This window comes from Perognathus longimembris, chromosome 17 (assembly GCF_023159225.1).
Source record: "Perognathus longimembris pacificus isolate PPM17 chromosome 17, ASM2315922v1, whole genome shotgun sequence".
In the NCBI taxonomy this organism is placed as follows: Eukaryota; Metazoa; Chordata; class Mammalia; order Rodentia; family Heteromyidae; genus Perognathus; species Perognathus longimembris.
Window position 1 is genome coordinate 56,335,928 of NC_063177.1, and position 20,162 is coordinate 56,356,089.

General features: G+C 51.4%; 3 protein-coding genes and 1 long non-coding RNA gene across 11 annotated transcripts in view; 3 read left to right on the forward strand and 1 right to left on the reverse strand.

Moving 5' to 3' along the window:
• Narf (nuclear prelamin A recognition factor) overlaps positions 1-12,646 on the forward strand; it is a 34,108-nt gene extending 21,462 nt beyond the window's left edge. The window contains exons 8-12 of one of the 4 annotated variants that reach the window (XR_007213787.1): positions 979-1,042; positions 2,432-2,569; positions 3,608-3,765; positions 5,154-5,768; positions 12,547-12,646. Coding sequence is in view for 3 of the 4 variants with exons in the window: in XM_048366579.1 (XP_048222536.1) it covers positions 979-1,042; positions 2,432-2,569; positions 3,608-3,765; positions 5,154-5,395 (602 nt within the window). In the remaining variant the exon portion in view is untranslated. Of the gene's footprint in view, positions 1-978; positions 1,043-2,431; positions 2,570-3,607; positions 3,766-5,153; positions 6,569-12,546 lie in introns of those variants that run through there. The other 3 variants (XM_048366579.1, XM_048366578.1, XM_048366577.1) reach the window with 3 other exon arrangements.
• LOC125366132 lies at positions 6,711-11,619 on the reverse strand. The gene is made up of 3 exons (XR_007213788.1): positions 11,607-11,619; positions 7,856-7,857; positions 6,711-7,241 (listed from the first exon to the last, which is right to left on the reverse strand). It is a non-coding gene; the product is annotated as an uncharacterized LOC125366132 (long non-coding RNA).
• LOC125366338 (collagen alpha-1(I) chain-like) lies at positions 12,606-14,041 on the forward strand. The gene is made up of 4 exons (XM_048366931.1): positions 12,606-12,620; positions 13,094-13,246; positions 13,290-13,885; positions 13,927-14,041. Exons 1-4 carry the CDS (start codon positions 12,606-12,608, stop codon positions 14,039-14,041), a joined length of 879 nt encoding a protein of 292 aa, XP_048222888.1.
• Positions 13,975-20,162, forward strand: part of Foxk2 (forkhead box K2) — a 42,086-nt gene continuing 35,898 nt past the window's right edge. For 2 of the 5 annotated variants that reach the window (XM_048366563.1, XM_048366566.1), the window contains exon 1: positions 14,024-14,504. In XM_048366563.1, the coding sequence (XP_048222520.1) occupies positions 14,113-14,504 (392 nt within the window). In that variant the 5' untranslated portion in view covers positions 14,024-14,112. Of the gene's footprint in view, positions 14,505-20,162 lie in introns of all 5 variants that reach the window. The other 3 variants (XM_048366565.1, XM_048366564.1, XM_048366567.1) reach the window with 3 other exon arrangements.

Below are 20,162 nucleotides of genomic sequence, written 5' to 3' on the forward strand. Positions count from 1 at the left end.
GCCAACATAGATTTTTGCAATCAGAGTAAAGTGGAAAATCCTCTGCTGTAGTGACATGGTCCTTGGCCTCTCTGTGGAGGATATCTTCAGGTGCTGTGCTCAGAGCCTGTGGCAAGCATCATTGGGAATGGAAATCATTCCCTGAGTGAGAGAGCCACCCAGAAGCAAGCACTTTCATTACTTGTGGTGGCTGGTTAAGTTCCAGGCAGGTCTGTTGGAATCAGATCAGAGTTCTGGGGCTCACTGTTCAGGCCCACAGAATATCAGGCATCTGCAGGGTTTCAGGGTGGCCTGGGAGGGCAGGAACTCCTTGGATGGGTGCTTTCACCTGAGACTCCAACAGGCTGTGCTCCATGGTGAGCAGCGTGTCTCTCAGGGCTCCATCCTCTACTCCCTGAGCAGGGGCCAGGGGTGGCTGCTGCTGCAGATGAAACAAGAACAACCGGCATGGGATGTCCTGTGTCCTCGTTGCTCTCAGCCATCCCACGCACCTTGCTGTTGCTTAGGGCTTTCTTTCTCCTAGAGGTTTTTCTCAGGACCCTCCACATACCAGGGAAGGTAGAGCACAAAGCATGGTGCACTTGGGAGACTAAGGCAGGAAGGTTGAGTTCAAGATCACCCTGGGCTATATAGAAAAAGACCATATGTCAGAAAATGGAAAGGGAACAAGAAGGCAATATAGAAGATGTTTCCAATTATTGGTGTATTTCATTTGGGGAAATTATACGTCACATACATGCAGCAGTGTAGTTTAAAATAACATGCACAAAATCTTTCACTTGAGAGATAATAGGGATTATTTGCTAAGTCCCTTAGTTCAAGTACCAAAAGAAAGATTCGATCCTGTGTGTGGTAATTGTACACAGTTGTCCTAGGCCGCTGCTGCAAAGTGTCTTCTAGGAGAAGAAACACGGTGTCTCTTCAGCCTGGCATGGGCTGGCTGTCCTCCAAGTGTCTCACCCCTCTCATTTTCTTCAGGTGAAGTTGCTCAGATAATGGAGCAAAGTGGCCTCTCAGTGAAGGATGCTTCAGTGGACACTCTGTAAGTGGCTTCTCCCAGTTGGCAAGACCTCTTGTGGCTTCTGCAGGCTGCCTGGGCCGCCTTGGCTGGTGATGAGATATAGCTCCTCCATGACCAACCCCCAGAAAATCTTGTAATTGGATTCGGGCCCCTAATGAGGGCTTCCCTATGGTGCCTGCACTGTGAGCTCAAGCCATGTAGGACGGGGCCTTGTCTATACACTACAGACTCAGGGTCACCTCAGCATCACCTTTTTCCAGCAACTGGTCAGACTCTGTTACCACAATGTCACCTGTTCCCAGCAACCTGTGCAACTCCCTTAGGCCCAGTTGCTGGACCCCAGTGCAGGGATGGTGGCCTCTGTTACATCTTGGGTACAGTGGCCACTCACATGTCCTGAGGGGTGATCTGAGTGTTGTGTTGGTGTGTGCTCCTTTTATGAGGGTGAGACTGGCATTTCCAGAATGTCTGCAGCTTGAAGACCTGCTGGGAGCCTGTGCTTATTAGGCCTAGCCCGTCCTCCTCCCCTCTCTGAGGTGTGCAAGCTGCCCCAGAGCAGAGAGCACAGCACGTCACAAGAGGAGACACATTTCAGTAAGAATGTGATCCCCAAAGCTTAAATAGCTATAAAGAATTTGAGAGAGTCAGGTGCTGGTGGCTCACACATGTAATCCGAGCTTCTGAGGAAGCTGAGATCTGAGGTTGAGTTTAATGTCCGCCCAAACAGAAAAGTCAATCAGATTCTTATCTCCAATTAACCACCAGAAAACTGGAAGTGGCACTGTGGCTCAAGTGGTAGAGCACTGGCTTTGAGCAAGAAAGCTCAGGGACAGTGCTCAGGTCCTGAATTCAAGCCCCCATGACTAATTAAAAAGTAAAAGAAAGGCTGGGAATATGGCCTAGTGGCAAGAGTGCTTGCCTCATATACATGAAGCCTTGGGTTCGAGTCCTTATCACCACATGTATAGAAAACGGCCAGAAGTGGCGCTGTGGCTCAAGTGACAGAGTGCTAGCCTTGAGCAAAAAGAAGCCAGGGACAGTGCTCAGGCCCTGAGTCCAAGCCCCAGGACTGGGGGAAAAAAAAAAAAAAGGTAAAAGAAAGGGCTGGGAGTGTGGCTTAGTGGTAGAGTGCTTGCCTAGCATGCATGAAGCCCTGGGTTTGATTCCTCAGTACCACATAAACAGAAAAGGCTGGAAGGGGTGCTATGGCTCAAATGGTAGAATGCCAGCCTTGAGTAAAAGAAGCTTAGGGACCATGCCGAGACCCAGAGTTCAGGCACCAGGACTGGCAGTCAATCAGGAAATAAGCAAATATATAAGTAAACAAATAGTAAAAGAATTTAAGAGGCACTGTGGATCACAGCACCCTCCGAGCCTAATTGGCACTTGCTGTCTTCTTTGTCTGATGAGGTTTGGTGATATGAAGGAGGCCGTGGTACGGCGCCATGATGGAGCAGGCTCAGATGGGCATCTGGCCCATGTCTTCAGACATGCTGCCAAGGAGCTGTTTGGCGAGCACGTGGAAGAGATCACCTACCGTGCACTGAGGTGAGGTCTGGGGCACCCACAGCAGGCAGGCGTACCTGTAAGCAGTGCTGGCAGGTGGGCTAGAGCTAGCATGGTCTGAGTGTGTTTGCAGCGCCACAGGAGAGCCTGTTGTCCTGTCATAGCAGACACCTGCATTGCTAAATGCTGAGCATTATGGCACACATCTATAATCCTAGCACTCAGGAGGTAGGTATGGGAGGATTTATAGTTTGAAGCCAGGCTGGGTTATATATAGTAAGACCCTATCTCAAAAAGAAAAGAAAGCCAGGCACCAGTGACTCACACCTATAATCCTAGCTACTCAGGAGGCTGAGATCTGAGAAGCGCAGTTAGAAGCCAGCTGGGGCAGGAGTCTGTGAGACTTTTTTTTTTTTTTTCCAGTCCTGGACCTTGGACTCAGGGCCTGAGTGAGCACTGTCTCTGGCTTCTTTTTGCTCAAGGCTAGCACTCTGCCACTTGAGCCACAGTGCCACTTCTGCCGTTTTCTATATATGTGGTGCTGGGGAATCGAACCCAGGGTTTCGTGTATACAAGGCAAGCACTCTTACCACTAGGCCATATTCCCAGCCCTGTGAGACTTTTATCTCTAATAAACTACTCCAAAAAAGCTGGAAGTGGGGCTGTGGCTCAAGTGGTAAGCGCTAGCCTTGCACACAGATAGACCCAGGGACAATGCACAGGCCCTGAGTTCAAGCCTCAGGACTGGCAAAAAACAGAAACAAAAAACAGGTAAATGCTGGTGGCTCATACTTGTAACCCTATCTATTCAATTCTGAGATCTGAGGATCATGGTTTGATGCCAGGGAAGTCTGAGATGCTTATCTTCAATTAACCACTAAAAAACCGGAAGTGGAGCTGTGGCTCAATTGGTAAAGTGCCAGAAGCTCAAAGACAGTGCCCTGAGTTCAAGCCCCAGGATGGGGACATGGACACACACACACACACACACACACACACACACACACACGCACGCGAAAAATCAGAACTGATCTTCAGGTCGATAGAGAAGCAACTGCTAGACCTGTTGTTTATTTGTAGAAACAAAGACTTCCATGAGGTCACCCTGGAGAAGAACGGTGAGGTCGTACTGCGCTTTGCTGCGGCGTACGGATTCCGGAACATCCAGAACATCATCCTGAAGCTCAAGAAGGACAAGTTCCCGTACCACTTTGTGGAAGTCCTCGCGTGCCCCAGAGGTAAGCAGCAGTCATTGCAGAGCCCGCATCACGTGACAGGTGGATGGCTGGACTTGGTCTTAGACACTGCATGGGTGAAGCTCCTCACAGCCCTTGTTGTGTTAGCCCAGAGGTCCCTGGTGTGGAGCTGTCACTCAGGACTGACTACAACCCCTGTCGGGAGCTAAGGCCCAACCAGGTTCTAGGAGTCATGTTAGAGGTGGTGGTGGGAAGGAGAGCAACGTGGCCTGTGCTCTCGTGCATTCATGCTGGCAGGGGAGGACAGTCTCAGACCAGCAAGAGCCAGAACAAGGCAGGCCCCCAGGACTCACTTTTACAGGTTGGACGTTAGGAGCCAGGGGCCACTGGTCCATGCTGGTTCATTCCAGCTCACAAGGGCTGGAGTGGGCTGGAAGCCTCGCTCCTGGGTGAGATGGAGCTGACTTGGGGCCACGGTGAGCGGTATCTTTCTGTCATTTGGGATCTAGTGAGATGCTCAGGTGTCAGGTGGGGGCCAGCCATGTTGCGCGATCTCAGGGACTGACAGGTCACCTTGGGGAGTGTGGACAGACAACTGCTGACTTGGTCCTACACCCGGAAGGGCCTTGTAGAAGTGGTGGGGAAGCAGCCAGTGCTGAGCAGAGGGAAGGGGCAGAGGTAAGCCTCTAGCACTGCATGCTGGGAGCTCGGGAGGGCAGATCCTGTGGCCTCCTATGGACACGACTTGAGGTGGCTGGGGAGGCCAGGCCTCCAGCACTGCACATCCTGTACTCTGTGAGTATGTGTAGGGCTGGAGTCCGAGGAAAAGGGAGCAGGATGCTCACTGGGAAGGACACCAAACATCCAACTAGTGGGCCTCCTGGGTCAGTGAAGAAAAATTCAATTAGGGGAAATTGGCTCATAAGTCTGTGTGTGTACGGGGGAGGGCCGTGCAGGTGAGTACACAGGGACTTGACCACTGGGCAGGTGAGCATACCAGGACTAGACCACCGTGTGGGTGACCACGTGGGGACTAGCTCACTGTGCGTGACCACATGGGGACTAGACCACTGGGCAGGCAGGTAAGAATGTACATGGCCATCAGGGGTTCCACGGTCTCCAGGTTTGGGTAAATCCCCAAGAGAAGCCAGGAATCTAGATTTGCAGACAGAGCCCTGCCCAGTTCTGAAAGGTTGGCCCTTGCTTGTTTGGGTTTGGGACAAAGCCCGTTTATGGGTGAAGTAAGTAGACCCCTCAGGCTCTGGACCCAGTTGGGCTCCTTGACTGTCCTGAACCACACCCATCAGGGCCTGGCTCACTTCTGGCTGAAGCCACGTGGCACTGCACCTCCCTCTCATTTCTTTCCTGCCCCCAGACTGCTCCCCTCACCTCCCTGTGAGATGAAGCTTCACCAAGACTGTGTCTTTCAGGATGTCTAAATGGCAGGGGCCAAGCACAGACTGAGAACGGACACGCAGACAAGGCCCTGCTTCAGCAGATGGAGGGAATCTACTCTGCCATCCCCGTGTGGGCTCCTGAGAGCAGTGCACACGTGCAGGAGTTGTACCGGGAGTGGCTGGAGGGCACTGACTCTCCCCGAGTACAGGAGGTGCTGCACACCACCCACCAGAGCCCGGAGCCCTGCCCTGACACGCTGGACATGAAGTGGTGACTGCAAGGATGGCAAGGCCCACTCTGAGTGTGGAAATACTCGAAACACCAAGTGTTTAGAGTTCTCTGCCTCCCTGACAGTTTCACGTGGTGCTATCTTTGTAGTGCGTGTGTGGGAGTCGTGTTTGCACTGGTACTGGGAAGTGCTTCCTTTGTCTACCCTTTCATCCTACAATTGTGAGAAAATTTCCAAAGAGTGAACACAGAGACATATCATTGTCTTTTAGGTTTAAAAAGGCCCCAAAAAGTGTCCTGGAAGAGCTGCATCCTAGTTGAGGCTCCAGTGCCTCAGATCATTACTAGAAAAGCAGAGGGCACAGCAGGACCAGACTGCTGCCCTGTGGACACCTGCTGGCCCTAGGGTTGTTGGGCAGGTATACAGACCCAGGTTTCTTGCTTGGTTTGGCTCTTGAACCTCAGCCACCAAGCACAGCAGGCCCTACCATCCTGGGACCTTGCTTGGCTGGCATGTGGCCATGTGGGCAATGGAGACTGATCTGTGCATTCGAGAGGCCAATGAGGGGGCAGACATCATAGAGTGGAGCACTTGCCTAACACAGAGGCCATGGCTCAACACCCATCATGCAAAAGAAACACTGGAGAATTGAGAGGGCCACCTTCTGGGTCATGGGGTGGTGAGGAAGGGTGGTGAAGGGAGACAGGAGACAGTTTTCTTGTCCCAGGCATCCTGCCCCGCACACAGGATTATTTCTCCTAAGTGAGCCTGTTTCACCCCTTGGCTCCACAAAGTGCCCTGTGTGCTTTGTGACCGTACTCACCCAGCCCAGCTGCAGTGCTGTTGTCGGCTTGCCTTAGGAAGCAGTAGCATACTGGCCACACAAAGTGCCCAGCCACACAGTCCCCAGAACCTGTGGTACACAGGGCTCAGGTCGGGGGGGACTGCAGGCCCAGGGTGGTTTCATAAAGCACTTGAACTTTGACCATATGCACTATGACGTCTATCCTTCAGTGTTGTGAGCTTGGCAATGTGGTCACCTTTATCTTCTTCTGTGTTGCGTTGTACCTGTGAACCTGTCTAGGTATACAACTGCTTATATGATGTTAAACTGTATATATGTAATTGTTATTTTGTTTCAGTCTATACAGTTGAGTGTCCGTCCATTCCACAGTAACTGATTGGGAATAAACAGTGGAAGGTCTCAGTTCTCCTTGCCATCTAGCCTCCCTTCTTCATACCTGAGCCTGGAGACCAGGCTTGAGCCTCTTCCTGGTGTCGGGTAGGGTGGTTCTGTCTTCCTCCCAGAGGACACTTGCAGGCCTGGAACACTGGAAACCAAGTGTGGAGTATCTTCTGGTAGTATCACTCAGGGGCCAGGTGCTAGGATAAGAGATGGAGGTCTTGTCTGCTGCTGGCCTTGGGTTCTGGCCCTGTGCCCCTTTTCTAAACCCACACAATACTAGCAACAGGCAAGGAAGGTAACCAGCAGTCACCTTCAGACTCATCTGGACCCTGCTGTTAGATGTGGCTCATTCCAGCATGAGCATGTCCACGAACCGTACACCCTGTGTCTCAAGAAAACTCTTGCTTTTTGGTGTTTGTAGTCTGGCTGAGAGTCCAGTTTCCCAGTTCAGTTCTCACCCTGCCTGAGAGCACACTGGTTTATGCCAGTGTAAACAGCTGTCCCTGCCATGCCTTCCTTGAATATGTCGGAGTTGAGTGGAGTTTACCCACAGTTGCCCACTCCATGGATGCTGCTTCCATGCGTGTCTGTGTCTGGGGTGAGCCCTTCCCTGGTGGATGACTGAGGAGGACTGAAGTGGCCTTCCAAGCTGTATCACTTATGGGAACTGGAGCCCAGTCCACCCTGCCACCAACTGGGCACAAGCTTATGTGGAAAGGCTTAAGCTTTACAAGGTATTGGGTTTGGGAACTAGCACATGCTTGAAATTCTAGCACTTGGAAGATCTCAAGTTCAAGGACAGCCTGGGCTACGTAAGAAGACTGACACTCTCTCTCTCCCTCCCTCCCTCTCCCTCCCTCCCCCGCACACAGTTAGCAATGTGGCACTCAAGCTATAGGTTAGGACACGTTCCCCTAAGTTTTTACCATGAGGCTTCCTGTAGATAATGCAGAGGCTGGCCTTCCTCTGTGCCATCGCAGTCCATATATACAGGAATCTGACGTGGAGCACTATGTCCCTTTGTCTACAGGGAATGAAGCATAAAATTCTACATGCCTTGGATTCATGGTCAGCCTCAGGAATAGGGGGTAAAGGAGGGAGGGAGGGAGGAGAAAGCTCCACCTTTAGGGTTCTGCATTCCAGCTTCCTAGAGGATGGGGCAGTCCCAGCACCAGGGCAGGACCTTGGGGAGGTAGACTCAGAAATGAGATGTGGAGCCTACTAATGGGGCACGTGGGTGAGGACAATTGCAACCCAACTAGGGGAACAAAAGGACTACTATTGGGTAAAGTATGTCCTACTGAGACTCAAATTCAGACTGCTGGACTCAGAATCCAGTGAGCTGACCATGAGCCACCTGCTGCTGTTGTTTCCTGTGTAGAAACCAACAAAGGATGGTCCTGGTCCCATAATCTCTGGAAGATGGGTCCTGCAACACTTCCTCTGTGGTGTTCTGCTGTCTACAACCACTGCCAACACAGCCTGTAACCTTCCTGCCTGCTTCCATCTCAGCCTTCCTGGCTAGCCTGTGAGAACTGGTCACTAGTGGGGCTGCTTGTTTTCTCTGTTTTGGGGGGACATACTGGAGTTTGAACTCAGGGGCTTGAACTTTCTAGGGAAGTACTGTATTGCCTGAGCCACACACCCAGTCCCTTAACTTTTTTTCTTTTTGTCCAGTCTTGGACTTGCACTCAGGGCCTGAGCACTGTCCCTGTCTTCTTTCCCCCAAGGCTAGCACTCTACCACTTGAGCCACAGCGCCCCTTCTGGCCTTTTCTATTTATGTAGTGCTGAGGAACCAAACCCACAGCATCATGCATGCTAGGCAAGCACTACCACTAACCACATGCCCAGCCCCCAGTCCCTCAACTTTTTCCAGAGAAAATCATCTTAAACTGATCATGGTGGTACACACCTATAATCCCTGAATTTGGGAGGCTAAGGCTGGAAGATCACAAGTTTGAGGCCAGGCTGGGCTATATAGACAACTATCTCAAAAAATAACATACTAAGAAAAGTATCCAAATTCTATCCTTTTGCTTGAAACAAAGGCAAGGAAATCAGGCACTGGTGGCTCATACCTGTAATCCTAACTACTCAGGAGGCAGATCTGGGCAGGAAAGTCTTCGCAACTTTTTTGTTGATGATAATGATCACAGGACTTGAACTCAGGGCTTGAGCACTGTCCCTGACTTCTTTTACTGGAGGCTAGCACTACCACATTGAGCCACAGTAACACTTCTGGTTTTCTGGTGATTAAATAAAGGTAAGAGTCTCATAGACATTCCTGCCCAGGCTGGCTCTGAACCATGATTCTTAGATCTCAGCCTCCTGAGTAGCTAGGATTACAGGTGTGAGCCACCAGCAACTGGCTCCATGAGACTCATTTCTAGTTAACCACAGAAAAAGCCAGAAGTAGTGCTGTGGCTCAAAGTGGTAGAGCACTAGCTTTAAGTCAAAAAGCTCAGGGCCAGTGCCCAGGCCCTGAGTTCAGGCCCCACAACCCACCCCCCACCCCACCCCACCCCCAAAAAAGTCAAGGAATACAATCTGGGCAGCCCAGTGTCCCTTCTGTGGTTGGATTTCAGGAAGGAACAAACAAGCATTTCTTCCATCAGGTGGAAATGTGAACAGAATCCTAATTGGGGGCAAGTATGACTATAAAGGGCCATTTTTAGTTTTTAATTTTTTGCAGTACTGAGAACAGCCCAAGGTTTGAAGTTGTTTTTTCTTGCAGTGCCAGGTATGGAATCCAGGGCCTTGAGCATGCTAAGCTTGTACTCTGCCATGAGCTGCCCCTGGGCCCACAGTAAAATATTCCAATGAGCAGCATTCTGAGGAGCCCTGAGCGGTGAGCCCACAGATCCACAGCACTACCACATCAGTCCTGAGGCCAGACAGCTAAGGGCAGGAGCTACAGAGTGGAGCTGTGGCTGTCCTTTGTGGGAGAAGGCCACGGAGGACCTCAGCCTGTCCCCACCTGCACTCCCTGACTGCATCCCTTAGCACTCTTGCCTTCTGGCTTGCAGGGGGCCTCTGGATACCACTACAGGGAACACCCTGCAGAGGCCCTGGGTAGGGATGGAGCAAAGGCTGCCAGCAGCAATGCCAGCAGCTCTGCACACCAGAAAGGGCATTCCCTGGCTGAGAACACCAGGTTGGAATGCCTGGACCTTGCCCACAGGGACCCAAAATGGGTCTTGTGTGGGCCAGTGCAAGCCTCCAAGAAGGGCATCTCAGGGTGTGTGTGATTCTGGGCCTGGCCACATTGTTACTCCATAGACCCAGACTGAGGACTGTGCCAGGGAATACTGAGGAGGGAACTCCCCAGAATTTTAGAAAAGGTCCCTAGAGTAGTAAAGTCTCAGGTGGGCAAGGTCACTGACAGATGCCTGTCACACGCACACATACACCAGACACCTAGTGATGTCAAGGGCTGTAGGTCAAGGAAGGATGTGGGTCCCTGAAGCATGTTCCAGGCTCCTCACCAAACCCACCTTGAGGGGCAGTACCTGCCGGCAAGTGATGTCACACACGGAAGGACCAAGCCGCATTGGGCAGATCTGCCTTGCCTTGACCGCAGTGCCACCTCTGGGTACTGGGCAGTGCCTAGGCTGGTAACCTCAGGACTCACATCCCTGGGGGTCACAGGCTGAGTCATGGGGGGTTCACTGGGCTCTCCCTGCTCACCTGGCTGGCTGCAAGCACAGGGGCACTAGGATCCCACCACTGCCAAGAAAAAAGCAGGAGCATTTACAAAGGTGACTGGCATGAAGGTCGGGCAGGGTGGAAGTCAGGCCATCCACTAACTATAGGGCAGGCCTTCCATTTTTCCCCAAACTGACTGCATCTCAGAACACCTCAGGGTGTGGCCTACACTTCTGTAACTTCCTGTCACCTGAGCTAGAGGAGGGCAGGACCTATGGTGCATGCTCTGGCTAGCTGAGCACCTAAGCGGGAGACCCCATACACCCTACATGAGTCCCCAGCTCCATTCCAGCACTTCCCTAGAAGGGGGGGGGGGAGCGGGGAGCCAGTCCTGTCTGGGAATCTGTGGCCAGGCTTCAGACCTTTCCAGCAGTCTACCTAGGCCAGGCATTCAGCCCCATCCCAGTACCCTGGAACCAGCACTCAGCAGTGGAGTGTGTGTGTGTGTGTGTGTGTGTCCACATGGTGACTGGGGGAGGAGAGGCGGCTACTGTGTGTAAAGGCTAGATGAGCACTTTCTAACGTGTACAAAGGATGGCTCCAGAGCTGCTGGGGCATGGGCTGAGCAATGGGTTGTGGACTTGGCTTGCAGCCCCAGCACAGGCCGTGGAGGCAGGACTCCATCCTATATCTGCTTGCACCCTCTCCATCTGACAGATGCACATTTCTTTGAATCTGAAAAGATCAATGACAGGAATCATTTGGTGTGACTACCAAAAAAAATGTCCATGGGCTGGGTATGTGGCTTAGTGGTAGAGTGCTTGCCTAGCCCTGGGTTTGATTCCTCAGTACCACATAAACAGAGAAAGCTGGAAGGCTCAAGTAGTAGAGCTAGCCTTGAGCAAAAGAAGCTCCGGGACAGTGCTCAGGCCCTGAGTTCAAGCACCAGGTCTGGCAAAAAAAAGAGAAAAATGTCCAGTATCATTGACTGTTAGGAAGACAGGAGAGGCCACCACAGTCACCAGAGTGGCTATGGTTAAGAGGCCAGCCCTGGCATAGACCTTTTCATGGCTCCTGGAAAAGTGCAACCATTTTGGAATACAGTCAGCAGGTTCCTAATACTTCTCCAGGAGCCCTGGTGTTCTTAGCAGAGAATGGCACTAGACACTAAATTCTGGGTGAAGGGTATGCTAAGTTATTAGGCTGCCATAATTTCTAGGCCCTTTCCAGGGAGACAGGACCAGGAAGTACCTGTGCACTAACCTGTGTATATTAGCCTAGACCTAAACATTCCTGTGTTCTCCATCTGTCTACGAGATAGAGTCCACACCAGATCCTCAGCTCTTGCCCAGCTGCAGTTTCCCTGGGGTATCTTTCCTTGCATATCTGTAGCTTGTTCTCCAACACAAGAAGTCTCTGCCACTATTTTTACTCATTTGTTAGAAGCAGGACCTGTTTTCTCACCTTTCTATTTCCTGCATTTAGCAGTGCCTTCTGTGAATGTATCTCTTTACATGCTGAATTGAAATGGATAATTGGAGGTTTGCTTGCTCACTTGTTTATTATGGTACTAGGAATGACCCCATGATCGCTTCTAGGCTAGCAATACACTTTATTACTGAGATATTCTATATATATGCTGGGGATCAAACCAGGTCCTTGCTCAAACTAGACCTGACTTGCACAAGATTTGGCTTTGTCTATGTCTTATGTATTGATAGGAGAATTGAGACTTAAGATCACAGTCTCATGGCTCCAAGTGGTAGAGCACTAGCCTTGAGCAAAAGAGCTCAGGGTGCTAGACACTGGTTGCTCACACCTAGCTAATCCTAGCTATTCAGGAGGCTGACAGCTACAGATCATGTTTCAAAGCTGGCCAGGGCAGAAAAGTCCCTGTGAGACTCCAATTAATCACTCAAGAGGCTGGGAATGTGGCTCAGTGGTAGAGTGCTTGCCTAGCATGCATGAAGCCCTGAGTTTGATTCCTCAGTCCCACGTAAACAGATATAGCTGAAAGTGGTGCTGTGGTTCAAGTGGAAGAGTGCTAGCCTTGAGCAAAAGCTCAGGGACCGAGCCCAGGCCCTGAGTTCAAGCCCCAGGACTGGCAAAAAACAAAACAAACAAAAAACCCAGAAGTGGTGCTGTGGCTCATGTGGTAGAGTGCTAGCCTTGAGCACAAAGAGGCTTAGGTATAGCACCCAGGCCCCAAGTTCAAGCCCTACAACCGACAAAAAACTAGAAGAATAAAAACCATAATCTCATTCTCTTTCAATGTGCAGTTCTGACATTTTTGCATATGGTGGTCACTCAGTTTTGATGACAGCATGTGAAAAATAGTCACCTTTGTGTAAGCTTGTTAACAGCATACAACTCCAAACACCAATCAAGACATTTCTCAGTGAAACCTTCTGAAGCCAGTGCAATGAATGTCTGGACTGTACACTAAGCACAGAGCCCATCCTTCCAAGCAAACAGCACCAGAAAGCTGGAGCTCAAAACGCGCACCACTGTCAGTGTCTCAACAGCTATTGAGGAACATTTCTTATTGACCGGGTGTTCTTTGATTGCCTGTGTTGGACATTTGTGGGGTGTTTGGTATGTGCCAGTATGGGGGCTGAACACAGGACCTGGGCACTGTCCCTTAGCTAGCACTCTACTACTTGAGCCACACCTCCACTTCCAACTATTTGCCGGCCAATTGGAGATAGGAGTCTCAGGGACTTTCCCATCCTCAGATCTCAGTCTTCTGAGTAGCTGAGATTACAGGCACGAGCCATCAAATAGAATTGTTTTCTTCTGCAACAAATGAAATGAATAAAAATCTCATTTTATAAAGAAGTGAAATGAAATTGTCTTCTTTGTCTAGGGATTCCTTTCATAGTTGGGTCTCCAAGCTGCTTGAGCCCTTAGGAGTTTGCAGACAGATACATAGCGAAGAAGATACACGTAAATGTGTGGAGGAGCGCGTTAATTTCCACTTTGCTAACCCTATGTTCTGACAGAGCGAATAAGGACACACAAACTGTCCCCGCTGGGCCTCGGTTCAGCAGCTCCGGTCCAGCGCGTCGGCTCGGGGTGGGCGGCCGGGCGGCCGGGCGGCCGGGCGGCCGGACGCCCTTCCGCTCACGGACCTCCTTGGTACCTGAGTGCTCCATTTCCCACGACCGTCAGCAGCAAAGGGCCGCCCGGCTCCCCGCGGGGCCTGCCCGGGGACGAGCAGGTGCACGGCAGACGCGGGAGCGGCCCGCTGGCTCCGCCCCGGACCCTGGGTCCGGACCTGCGCCGCCTCGCGGGCGCCGGCCGCCCGGGGCGTCTCCTACGGCGGGGCCCGGCGGGTGGGGGTCCTCGGGCGGCCAATAACACGCTTCTCCCCGGGAGCCAGGCCCGCGGCCGGCTCACGAGCTCAACCGGGCCGTGGGGCCTTGGGCTAAACCGGGCGCCGGGCGACTGCTCTGCGCGGCCCGCAACCGGGCAGCGGAGCGGGCGGCCGCCGCCGCCGGACCAGTCCCGGGGTCGGGGCGGCCTGGAGAGGCTGGTGTGGGGGCAGCAGCCCGCGTCCGCGCCCGCCGTGACCTTGGCGCCCGCCCGTGCCTCGTGCGCCTCCGCCTCGCGAGGGAGCCACGCTCCGCCGCGGGTTTTCGGCGCCGCCGGGCCCGGCCTGCGTCGCGCGACGCCGCCGGACGTGCCGGCGCTCGGCAGCGCGTCTCGCCATTGGCCGGCCGCGGTAGCCCCACTGCGTGCAGCGCGCTCATTGGGCCGCGCGCCCGTCCGTCAGGCGGCCCGGCGCGCGGCCGCGCGAGCGCCCGCCCTCGCCGCTCTCCTCGCCGGCCGGCGGCCTCGGCGCCCGTGCTCGCCTAGCGCGGCCCACGACCGCGCCCGGGCCTCGGCCCGCCAGGGCGCCCGCGCGGATCGGCCGGGCCTCGCAGGCGATGGCGGCCGCGGCGGCGCTCTCGGGCGCGGGCGCCCCGCCCGCGGGCGGCGGGGCCGGGGGCGGCGGGAGCCCGCCAGGCGGTTGGGCCGTGGCGCGGCTCGAGGGCCGCGAGTTCGAGTACCTCATGAAGAAGCGCTCGGTGACCATCGGGCGCAACTCGTCGCAGGGCTCGGTGGACGTGAGCATGGGGCACTCGAGCTTCATCTCGCGGCGCCACCTGGAGATCTTCACGCCCCCGGGCGGCGGCCCCGGCGCGGCGGCCCCGGAGCCCGCGCAGCCCCGGCCCGACGCGGGCGGCGACTTCTACCTGCGCTGCCTGGGCAAGAACGGCGTTTTCGTGGACGGCGTCTTCCAGCGGCGCGGGGCGCCGCCGCTGCAGCTGCCGCGAGTGTGAGTGGGGGGCGGGCGGGGGCGCCCGGAACCGAGCCGGACCACAGCCCAGACCCACGGCCCGGGACTCGGGCCGCAGCCCGGCACGGGCTCGCTCGCCCGCCCGGCGCCCACCCCTGTGTGGCCTGCACGCCGCCGGCCCGGGGACCCCCGCCGGGGCACAGGCCGCCGCCCCGCCCGCAGCCCTCTGGCACTCTGCGGGGCAGTGCTCTCGCCTCGTGGGTGCCGCTCGTCACCTCGGGGCGCGTGGGACCTGGGGGGAGAAGCGCATCCTCTCCCAAGGTTGGGTGCCCCGACGCCCTCTTTGTACATTCCTGCGGTACGGAAACATGACCCAGGGCTGTTTCAACTCCAAGGGGACTTCTCCCACCCCCACCCCCCCACCCCGTTTTGGTAGCCTAAAGTTGAAAACGCCAAGTCGGAGGAGTTCGAATCTTGTGGGGAAACTCGATAGTTTTCAAGTAACTTTTTTCAAAAAGGCATTTGGTTATTTAGAAGTAGTTATAGGGCCTCTACAATGCAGTGTTGAGTGAGCCTCCTAGGGAGCTGTCAGTCATGCTGGGAACAATTCGGCTTGGTTCTATTCTTTGATAAAGTTGCATTTACAGTGCTTGAAAAGCTCAGTTTCCATTTGCTCTCTAGGAAATGCTAATTATTCCTCTGAAGCTCATTTCTAGATCCTTCCAAGTATAGCCTTTGTCCATATACTGGAGTGTTTTTAAATGCTTTGACTTGTTGGAGATGCTGGTCCGAGTGGCACTCTTGATTCCTCGGAGTTGCTTAGGCAGCCTGGGAGAGGTGTGCCAGCTTACTCCTCAGTCTGAGGCAATAGTATTTCAATGAACAGTGTTTCCACCACATGCCATTCGTGTGCATCTGTACTGGATACCACACAAAGTCATGCTAGGAGCCTGCTGTCTGGCTGTCTTTTTTAGGGGGTAGGGCAGGGAGAGTGCCATACTCCCTGAAGTAGAAACTACTAACTGCTTTTTTATCTAGTCATTTGTGTTAACAAAAATGTTGATGTGGGGATGGGAATATGGCTTAGTGGTAGAGTGCTTGCCTAGCACACATGAAGCCCTGGGTTCAATTCCTCAGCACCACATAAATGGAAAAAGCCAAGCGGGAGCCTCAGTGGTAGAGGTAGCCTTGAGCAAAAAGAAGCCAAGGACAGTGCTCAGACCCTGACTCCAAGCCCCAGGACTGGCAAAAAAAAAAATAAAAAAAATAAAAAAAAATGGTGATGTTCCCCAGTGGCTCACGCCTGTAATCTTAGCTATTCAGGAGGCTGAGTTCTGAAGATGGCAGTCCAAAGCCAGCCCCTGCACCCGTGCACAAAGGTCCTCACAAGATTCTCATCTCCAATTAACCATTGGAAAACTGGAGGTTAAGAGATGTGGCCCAACGTGGTAGAGCATGAGCTGTGGAACAAAAGAGCCCAGGAATAGTGCCCAGGCCCTGAGTTCAAGCTCCACAACCAACCAAAAAAAAAAAAGTTGATGTTATAACAAAGGGAATTATTTATTTGCTCTGAGGATTTGGGGATATTTAAAGATAGTTATTTGACTGCTCTTCAGCCAGGATCATTTGTGTTAGTAAGGCATGGTGATCTCCCAGGGAAGTGGAAGCAGGAGGATCCTGAATTCCTGGCCAGCCTGGGTGCATGGGAGTTCTAGGCCAGTTTGTGTCCATAGTAAGACTCTATCTCAACAAAACTGGTGAGATGGGATTCAGAGGCCCCACCTTTATCTCTGCACAGGGAACATGAGGGGTGATGGAGAACAGGAGGGGTGTGACTTTGTTAACAAGATGAAGGTTTAGCTTCTGTGCCCTGTGAAATGAAGGATGTCTTGCACCATTTTTTCTTCATTTATAAATTTTTATTTTAGAGGTAGTAGTACATGCAGGTTAAGTTGTAAAGATGGCTGGTACCATGCAGTGTAGAAATGGTTTCAAAAGCCTTTGTTGAAGTTAAGTTGAATGTTTAGATTGATATTACAGGTTGTTTTAAGTTAAACAATGTAAAAGCCTATGTAACAGTAATTCTGTAGAAGCTGAAGTCCCCCCCCCCCCTTTTTTTTTCTTATATATGTGTGTCTGTGTTGAGACAGATCTCACTTTGTAGCTCAAACTGGCTTCAAACTCAGGATCCTTCTGCTTCAGCCTTCTATGAGTACTAAGATTACAGGTGTGTACATGAACTTATTTATTTATCTGCTGGGGTTTGAATTCAGGGCCTTATCCTTGATTGGCAAGCACTCTTCCTTTCAAACCGTGCCCCCTAGCCTTTTTGCCCTCAGCCCTTATTTTTTGGAGAACATCTGTTGTGTCATATAGCTGAAACTATATGACCTTCCATATAGCTGGCTTTATGTGTGTGCCCCACCATACCTAGCTTGTTTGGATTTGGCTATCTTTTTGTGTTGGGTTGTCCTTGAACCATGATCTTCCTGATCTCTACTTCCTAGTAGGTAGTATTTATAGGCAGGAAACCACTGTGCCTGGCTGAAATATCCTCAATGTTTTGAGTTTGTCTGTTGAGTTGAGGTCTCTGTACAGTTAAGACAATCCATGGGTGAGCTCTTATTTGAACCACTGATTTTATTCCAGTAACAACTTTAAAATAATTTTATACTTTGTTGCTTGTATTAAAAACTCAAGGAGAATCTAGAAACATGAAGAACAGTAATTTAGGTAGTTTGGGATTTTTTTGGGGGGGGGATTTTTTTTGAGACAGGGTCTAACTGAGTAGCCCAGGCTGTCCTTGAATTCATGATCCTCATGCTTCAGCCTCCAGAATGTTGGGATTTTTATGATATTACACCCTGTAACCACAGCTCCTTGAGAAGTGGAGGCAGGAGGATTGACCATTCAAGGCCAGCCTGGGTGAAGTTAGCAAGACCCTGTCTCAAAAACAAAAGGCCATCTGGGCACTGGTGGCTCACACCTGTAATTCTAGCTATTTAGGGGGCTGAGATCTGAGGATCATGGTTCAAAGCTACCCTGGGCAGGAAAGTCTATGACTTAGCTCCAATGAACTACTAGAAAACTAGAAAGGAAGCTGTGGCTCAAAGTGGTAGAGTACTAGCCCTGAGCAGAAAAGCTCAGGGACAGCACCCCGGCCCAGAGTTCAAGCCCCATGACCTACAAAAAAAAACCCCAAACCCACAATAGTCCTGCTGGTGTATTTCGACTCTGAGCTTATGCTCTGTGTGTGTGTGTCTGTAATCCTCAAGTTAGAAGAGTATTTCGACGTGTGTGTGTGTGTGTGTGTGTGTGTGTGTGTGTGTGTGTGATTGTGGTCATTTCATTGAAATAGTATTAATACTGAACTAATTTGGGGGAGAGCAATGTTCTGACCTTGTATGTGGTGAGCATCTTAAGTGACTTTGTTCACTGTGAGTACAGGGTTCTTCTCTGCCATAGCTGATGAGCCCCACTCCCACTGTGGGACATTTGTGGGGGTCGTTGTACATGAGATTATGGGCAGGGCATGGGGTTTTCCAGAAATTGATTCTGCAAGTCTTTCATTTCATCCAGGTTTGTAGGGGAACATTGAAGGAGCCTCTGACTCACTGGAGGCACAGGTGTTCCTGGGATTGGGAAGTGTGGAGGGGTGGGCCGCTGGAGGAAGGCAATGGACATGGAGACCCAGGTGTTCCTGGGATTGGAGTGGGGAGTGGGAGACCCTGGACGATCTGGACAGAGCTGGAGGAGGGCAGTGGACAAGGCCTCTCCCGGGTGTGACTTGGCCGGCAGTTTGGCACATGGGAAAGTAAGAGGGTTTGGGGCAGGGTAGAGGTAGCCTGGTAGAGCAGCACTTTCATTGATTGTTGAAAGAATGAGGATACTTTCTTAGCCGGCAGGGTCCCTGCTTGTCCAAAGACAGGTCTGGCTGCAGACAGTGAAAGGTTTTAGGAAGGTCATTGGACAGGAGTGTTTCTGTTTGTTCCCATTTCTTGTATTAGAAAATTCAGTGTATAATGCACGAGTAAAAATATGCAATTATTTTATTTTATTTTTGTCTGTCCTGGGTATTGAACTCAGGGCCTGCGCACTGTTTCTGAACCTCTTTTGCTCAAGGCCAGCACTCTACCACTTGAGCCACAGCGCCACTTCTGGCCTTTTCTGCTTATGTGATACTGAGGAATTGAACCCAGGGCTTCATGCATGCAAGCAAGGCACGCACTCTACTAGTAAGTCACATTCCCAGCCCCCAAATACGCAGTTCTTTAGCAGTTATTTGTACTTGGGAAATATCAAGTGAATTTGTCAGTTTTAATCAGTAAGATCCTAGAATACTTAACATAAGTAGAAGATAAAAGAAGGCAAACATAAGTAGAAGATAAATTTACTATTACCCAAAATTTGTTGTGAGGCAGCATCTTACTGTGTAGCCCAGACAGACCTCTAACTTGTGACCCATCTTCTTTAGTTTCCCAAGTGCTGGGACTACCACTGTGTGCCACCACACCTGATATTTTATATATATATATCTTTAAATGTATCTTTATGTACAGGAATTTGCAAATAGATGTAAACGTAAACATACATTACTTTCCAAGTACACCTCTACCCAACTCCCTGGAAGAAAAAGAAGCGATCCACCCCGTGAGGTGACAAAGGATGTAGACACCTTCAGCACCAAGAATGGTTCACCTTCTGGGTGTCACAGGCGAACATCACTGAACAAGAGGACAACAGCTTGACTTTGGATGGAGGTGGACTACTGAAAATGGTTTCCAGGAATAATAGGCACTGATTTCTAGAAGGAATCCACTCCTTACTGAAGCTATTTATGGAGCCAGTATGGCTGGCTAACACCTCACTAGTAGAAAGTAACCCAGTGCAGGACTCTGGGACGACGGTGGGGCCACATGAGCTGGCCGCCCCCACCCTCCAGGTGTGAGGAAGGACCTCCCCCATTTCACCCCCGCCTCCCGTACTGCAACTGTCTAGCATTATGCAAGGGACCCTGCACACCTGATATTTAGACAAACAGACAATCTAGAATTGGGGCTTGAACTCTGCTCTTGAGGGCTGAAACTTTATCTTGTGTTCTTGACCTGCATTCTTGCTCACAGTTAGTACTGCACCATTTGAGCCATACCTCCAGCCTAGCTATTTTGCTGGTAAATTGAAGATTGAGTCTCACAAACTTTTCTACCCAGGCTGCTTCAAATCTTAATCCTTATGTCTCAGCCTTCCAAGTGATGAGATGATAGGCGCATCCCACTATACACAAATGGTTGTCCAGAACTAGTGTATAAAACTGAAATTATTGTGTTTATTTAGAAGCATGGCTGCCTGTCTTTCTGTCCTGCCTCATAACAAAATACTTCCTTCACATATGTGGATTATATTTATTTGCTGGTATCACATTAGACTTGCTCAATAAGTTAGAGAGAATATCTTGTAAACTAAGGGCTGGAGAAGGCTGCAGATAACCAGGTTGTAGTTGCTGGACTGACTTTCTTTCTTTCTCTCTCTCTCTCTCTCTCTCTCTCTTTTTGGTTGTTGCCAGTCTTGGGGCTTGAACTCAGAGCCTGGGCATCGTTCCTGAGCTTCTTTTTGCTCACGGCATTCTACCACTTGAGCCTTGGCACCATTTCCAGCTTTTTCTGTTTATGTAGTTCTAAGAAATCAAACCCAGGGCTT

Bases quoted from the DNA above. Each gene is read 5' to 3' on its own strand.
- LOC125366338 (XM_048366931.1), top strand. The intron at 13,247-13,289 runs CGTCGGCTCGGG...GGCGGCCGGGCG, and splicing joins TCAGCAGCTCCGGTCCAGCG to GCCGGACGCCCTTCCGCTCA. The intron at 13,886-13,926 runs GTCTCGCCATTG...CACTGCGTGCAG, and splicing joins GTGCCGGCGCTCGGCAGCGC to CGCGCTCATTGGGCCGCGCG.